Source organism: Nelumbo nucifera, chromosome 3, assembly GCF_055504915.1.
Source record: "Nelumbo nucifera cultivar China Antique chromosome 3, China Antique-T2T, whole genome shotgun sequence".
NCBI classification, from domain to species: domain Eukaryota; kingdom Viridiplantae; phylum Streptophyta; class Magnoliopsida; order Proteales; family Nelumbonaceae; genus Nelumbo; species Nelumbo nucifera.
In genome coordinates this window covers 84767359-84773813 of record NC_142651.1, presented here as the reverse complement: position 1 = coordinate 84773813, position 6455 = coordinate 84767359, and the positions used below count along the sequence as shown (strand labels likewise).

The following is a 6455-nucleotide window of genomic DNA, read 5'->3' as shown; positions in this document are numbered from 1 at the left end:
AGTTCTATAATTGTGCCGCACACATCGTGCGCACGCATTGTGTGGTAGCAAGCCTTCATACTCTCATCTTTATTTCTAAGGAGTGTAACTAAACTCCTATTTAAAAACTCAAAACAAGTTTTATAATTTTCCAATGTGGGAAAAATTGAAAATTGATTTTAATAGAAGAAAAAACTATTTCCCAAGACATGTGTGAGGTATTTTTTTATGTAATTGATCAATCAACCTCCAATAGATTTAATCTCTAATGAGATTAAAATCCAAACTACCATCATCCAATTTGAATATACCCACATCATGTCCCCCATACACATCCTCTTCACAGACTAGAATTATCGTCTATGAAGTAGATACAGTTCCCCATCCAAGGAAATCAAATGAACAGAGAGACAATGAGGTATTATCACCCAAGAACAACATCTGATCGCCCAGGTTTGTCACCCCAACCCACTTTGGTCCACTGAAATCTAACTTGTATTCATAATACATTGAACCATACTGTCTTATGAGGTATGTTGTCCGAACCCTCAAACTAGACACGTTCAAAAACTCTCCTCATGACTCCACCAGATAATTCTTGTCAAATCCATCACCTTTCGAGGGTGAAACCATTATCGCAGCTTGCAGAGATGGACCCCAAGAAGCTAGAACTCTTCCTGCATGTTTTATGGCATAGAACTGCCCCTTGTAATATATGACATCATGAAAAGGGCATCTATGACAGTCCATGACTTCCCCTGGCTTGCAGAAAGCCAAATCCCTCTGTTCTCCATGGATGGCCATGACAATACAGACATTTGGAGATGTAGGATTTGAAGACAAGACGGCTTTCGCTATGTAGAAATCGCGAATGTATTCAACTTCAAGTTCATCTTCTGAGTTGAGGAGATTGCCTGAACTCTCTTTCAATTGACATGTGTCGACAACGTTCGGAAATGTTGTCAGAGGTGAAAGTTGCAACTGTAGCCTTGTGAAGGGGTACAATATATGAATTTTTGAATTCTCGTGCACATTTACTAGCTATCCATGAGAGGAATTAACCACAGATTCTTCTGTCGACTACCTCTGGTAACTCAAGCCTATAAACCTTGCGGTCGGGAAGACTGAGGAGACCTTGGGTTTCTCCATTTGTTTCACCGTTGGGGTAGGGAACCATTAGCCATGGCTGAGGTTGTTCAAACCAAGTTTGCAGGGAAACCGAACTCCAAGAGCTGCAGATAGAGCCAAATTGGTTCAAATCCTTGGGGCCTAACCTTTCAACTATTAGGTGTAGGATGTCTTCTGGTAAATCAGACCACTCCCTCATAACTTGTAAGATTGCGGACAAAGACAGAGAAAAGTGGTGGAGCTACTGCTTTAGGTTGCAGCGAGCGACGAAGGCAGAGGAAAGTGTGAAGAAGAAGAAGATGGATGATGATGGAGAGAGAGAGAGAGAGAGGGAGGACCCACTTACAATTTCAACTGGAGCATACCTATTATTTTTCTTTGAGAAAGAAAATTTAAGGTGAGGCTCATCTATTATTTTTGTCAAGAGAATTTTATGTGGGATCCATTTATATTTTATTTTCAACATTTGTGATTATATATTAAATAATATTTTATTTTATTTAGTGGGATTCGTTTGCAAATTTTCAGTGTTCTGGCTCACTAACACGAGGCATTATTTGAAAGTTTAGGGTCTAAACTGGCATTTCCATTAATTTAAGGGTTTCTCATAATACAAGGATTGTTAGAGCCATTAATCCTTTTTCCTCCTGGGCCATGCTATATTGGTATGGCACGATTTTACGAGCAGCCTGTGGTTTAGCAGGTCATGTCATGCTAGCATGTAGGCCTTGGTGAAGGTCAGGTCTGACACGGTCCATGATACAAGCCTGGACAGAATACATAATTGTTTTATATGAATTTTTTTGAATATAATTGTTTATTTATGAAATAATAAAATGAAATTAAGAAATTTACAGTATAATTAGACTAAAATAGTATATATATATATATATATATATATATATATATATATATATAATTATCATATATATGGACTATGTTATGGCTCGTGTTAGCACAACCCACTTTTTCATGTTTTTTTTTAACCCATTTTTCATGTTGTGTTGTGCTAGCCCACGAGCCTCAAAACCCAAACCCAGCATGACCCATATTTTTCTTTAAGGACCAGGAGATGGTACACAAGCCTAGGTTAGAAGGGCCCCACAAACCGAGAAGCCATGGCATACAAGTAAGAGAAACTTGCTTACCCAAGATAGTGTTGCAAGCTTGCTAACCAATCAGCAACTTGATTTGTCTCCATGAAACCATGACAGTAACGCACTCCCCCGACTAGATGCACACTAATACATTTGCAATATTCAATAATGTTTGCTAATCTCCATGACACGACCACGAATCTCTTCAGGCAATCAATGATGAGCTTCGAGTCTCCCTTGATAATAATAGCTGAGTCCAAAGTTGAGGGCCATATTGTGAGCTTTTGAAAATTGTGAGCTTCTTAAGCAGCCCAAGCTAGCCTCCGCAACGTTTATTGTGGTAGATCCGATCTTGAATGCTTTTAAATCCCGAATGGCTCGAAGGCGGTCCCTAGCAATACAAACAACTATATACAAACCATTAACATTATGAGAAGCATCAAAATTAATCTTAATAAACTCTCTAATTTAATAATATTCTTAATTCTCATCCTCATCATTTATTTTGGATATGGGTTCACTATCAAATAATGGGTCCATCATCCTCATCCCTATGCCCAGCCAAATTAGCCTCCACCGCCAACTAGATTTGCTCAACATACACAGTTGTTGAAGATATGATCACCTTAATATTCCAGACTCTGTTAAGGATTTTTGAAAAGATGGTGCCAATAATACCACTTTCCATATTATATGTCGACTTAACTGAAAAGTTACCATCAGATTTTCCTTCCATATATTGCATTGTCCATAACTTTGCAAACTAAAAGGTCCTTATTGTTCATCTGATCAGGATTAACATTATCCATAATCAGGGTATTTTCTGCCCAAATATCTATCCAGAAATAAGACACTCCTACCATTGCCAAATATTCCAGCCAGAACTAATCTTAATAAGATCACAGTTAGATAAGTCTAAGCCTAAGAGATTCCGCTTTTTTCTTTAACCTCCCAGAAATTCTTCTTCTTATTAAGATACTTACTAGCAAAGGTTATCCTGTTCAGTCAAAAGTTTCCATCCAAGCTTACCTTGGCAAGCCTTATTGAACCATCTAAGATTCTTGACCCAAAGGGCCTCCAGGCCTTGCATATTCCAACTAGCAAGAGGAATAGATGGTTCAATATGTAGTTTGTCAACAAGATAAAGTCCCTATGTAGTTTTGTCAACCTCATCAATCACATTATTAGACATGACCCACTTTACAGCTCTATCCACCCTCCTCAACTCCGATGGAGACGATGATGGCTTTGGTGGGGCGAGGATGTGGATGATATTAATATGGGGAATGACATCCCTGCCCTGCCCCGGCCTTGATTATATATTTATTAAATATTACTCATATTAAATATATTATATATATGATATTATTTATATTATATATCAAATATAATATTATTTATGTCCTAAATTTTTCTTTATTTTAAATAAATCTATTTTTTCAAAAAAATATTGTTAATTAAAATTTTAAGAGATTTGGGTCCCCACGAGAAACCCATCTTCTGGATCATGGATGGAAGATAACTTTTATCCCCAATGGGGATCGAGGTCAGGGACGGGAATTATTTTCAAAATCGGGGTCAAGGATGGGGAATATGATCCTTACCCCATTGCCATTCCTATTCTCCACAACCATGACCAAGGCATAGAGTCATTGGACAACACACCCATTGCAGATAAAGTAAAAATGCAAATATACAGAGTGCATTTTGGTCCATACAAATGCAAAATTGGTTTAGTTTTGCATTGATAAATTTACTTTCTTGTCAAACCATTTTTTAGTTGCAATGGACGTAAACACAATTTAACATTGATCACTTCCTTTCTTTTGATGTAAAATTACCTCTCATTTTGGGTGTAAAATGCCTTGAAATTATGCTTTTTGTCATTGCCAACACATAAATGCATTGTTGCCAAACAATAGCAACACTGAATCAGAGTGCATATATGCACTGAGCCAGGCTTTACACTCTTTCAAAATGCAGCCTAAAGTTCCCTCTCTCTCTCTCTCTCGTTTTGCATTTATCACACTTCTCTTATTTAATATGCTCAATATATAATATTAAAGACCTGTCCAACTTTTTTACATTTTCTCTATTTTGTTTATTTTGATAGTTTTTATAATTTAATTTGTGATATCATGGATTCATGGTTAACTTCGCTTGACCCATGAACTGTAGACCTACCACTTAGACGAGAAAAAGTGCTTGAGTTTTTTGGGTGAATTTCAAAAGCCTTAGTTTATATGGATGCACATGTGCAATGGCTGAATGGAAGTGGAAAAAGAAATGTAGAAAAAAACGCAAGAGATGTTTTTTTTTTGGCATTTTGGTCATTTGAATAATGCAACACCATAATGAACAACCCCCTCTCCAGAGTCGGTGGTTGCAGGAATCGAACCCACATTTTTATTGGGACAAACCGGCTAATGTACCAACTTGGAGTATGGAAACCAAGGGATTCATGATGAGATTTTCATACATTTAGGGCTCATTTGGTTCCTTGGAATAGGTGCTTGGAATAAGAATCAAAATGGAACCGTTTGTTTGGTCATAACGGGATTCTCCCATATAGGGGAATGGACATTCTAGGCTCCCCCCTTGGAAATGGAATTAACAATCTAGAGTCTATCAAGAAGTAAAGATCTCTTGACAAAATACTCATGTGAACGTCGAAAAAAATCGGTTGTTCGCTTCATGACCGAATAGATGGAATCACTACCCATCAAATTAAAAAACTAGGAGTGATGGGCCTTCCAGGATTGGAGTGAGCTTTGGAAAGCTCATGGTCGGCTCAAAGAAATGGAGTAGCCACCCATTTTTTAGAGGAAATGGGCACTCATTTTTAGATTCGAAAATCGATTTACTTGCTTTGATAGTAACTCCATTCTTCGATAGGAAATGCACCTAATCAAGAGATTTTGGATTCTAAGGATTGGGAGAGGGAAGGTGTTAGGCACCCCTCTCTCCAAGCTTCTATAGCAGCCCAAAACGAGAATTGTTTAAATCAAGCAAAAATGCTCCCGACTTTACCCAAAATTGATTTGAGGTGATGTTATCGGATCTTAGGTATTAATTTCCCTAAGACCCTTGCCTCTCAACCTCTTTTTCTTAATCTAAATGAGATCGGGAATGCAAGTTTTCTATGGTTTTTGGACTCCAAGCAACTTAGAACTAAACTGAGAACAGAGATTACAAATTCAGGTTCAAATGTTAAAAGGAGAGACTTCCCTCTCGTGTACAACCTTGACAGAAGTTTTCTAGTAGCCGAATTAAACAAAAGAGTGGTTGGATGAACTCAAAAGTGGTTTGAAACTATTGAATGCTTAGAGGTTTTGTGCAAATTTCAAGTCTAAAATACAGTAGAATGAATTTGGAATTTCGGGTTCAAATGCTTAGGGGTTTTCTCATGAACAGGGCACCTACGGGAATTGGGAATATTTCTTGGATATCTCCTTTGTTTTTTCTCTTTCTTCATCCCCAAGGTTCTCTCTCCTTCTCACTTTCTCCTCTCTCTTGAGATAAAGTTGGATCAATATTTATAGAGAAAGGAAGGGGGAAGTTATGAAATTCATCCAATCACAAGGTTTGGGCTTCAAGAAAGCTTTTACAAGAGAATGGGCAAGGAGTTTTCAAAAAAAAAAAAAATGGTAATCAATCAACTTTGATTTGGGGGTGGTTTTCAATGAGAGCTTGGGATGTTCTTGTCATGACAGTCATGTATTTGGGGCTGTCATTAGTAGAAAATCTAAATTTAATAAACTTTTAAATGTGGTTTTATGGGCTTTTTGGGTATATTAGGCTTAATTTCATTAGTTCAGGTGTTTGAACAGGTTAAGAATGGGTCTGACATTAGCCATCTCCCTTTTGAGGTTTCAGGTTGGGACAAATGAGGTAGCAATTTGATCTAGCGTGTCAAAATGATATATTCCTAGTTTAATAGTCAAACATGTGAATTAGGATGTGAAGTTTGAAGTTCTAGGTTTTTTGGGTCTCTAAACACAATGGTGAGGTCTGATTGGCCAAATAGGGTCGAGATAATGGAGATCTAGGGATGACAAGTTTAGATCATGATAGTCTTGTATTTGTGGCTGTTAGTGGCAAAAAGTGTAAATTTAATGAACTTTTAAATGTGGTTGTCTTTTCTTAGTTTTAAGTGGGGTATATTTGGGTTTTGGGGCTTTTAGGTCTATTAGGCTCAATTTCATTTCATCTCCCTTTTAGGTTTCAGGTTGGGACAAATGAGGTGGCAAT

At 37.4% G+C, this 6455-nt stretch overlaps 1 protein-coding gene across 1 annotated transcript; it reads right to left on the bottom strand.

Moving 5' to 3' along the window:
- Positions 1 to 339: 339 nt before the first annotated feature.
- On the bottom strand, positions 340 to 1606 carry LOC104585984 (F-box protein SKIP23-like). Its single transcript, XM_088900408.1, has 3 exons — positions 1042 to 1606; positions 568 to 893; positions 340 to 471 (listed from the first exon to the last, which is right to left on the bottom strand). Exons 1-3 carry the CDS (start codon positions 1304 to 1306, stop codon positions 340 to 342), a joined length of 723 nt encoding a protein of 240 aa, XP_088756534.1. The 5' UTR covers positions 1307 to 1606.
- Between the last annotated feature and the right edge of the window lie 4849 nt (positions 1607 to 6455).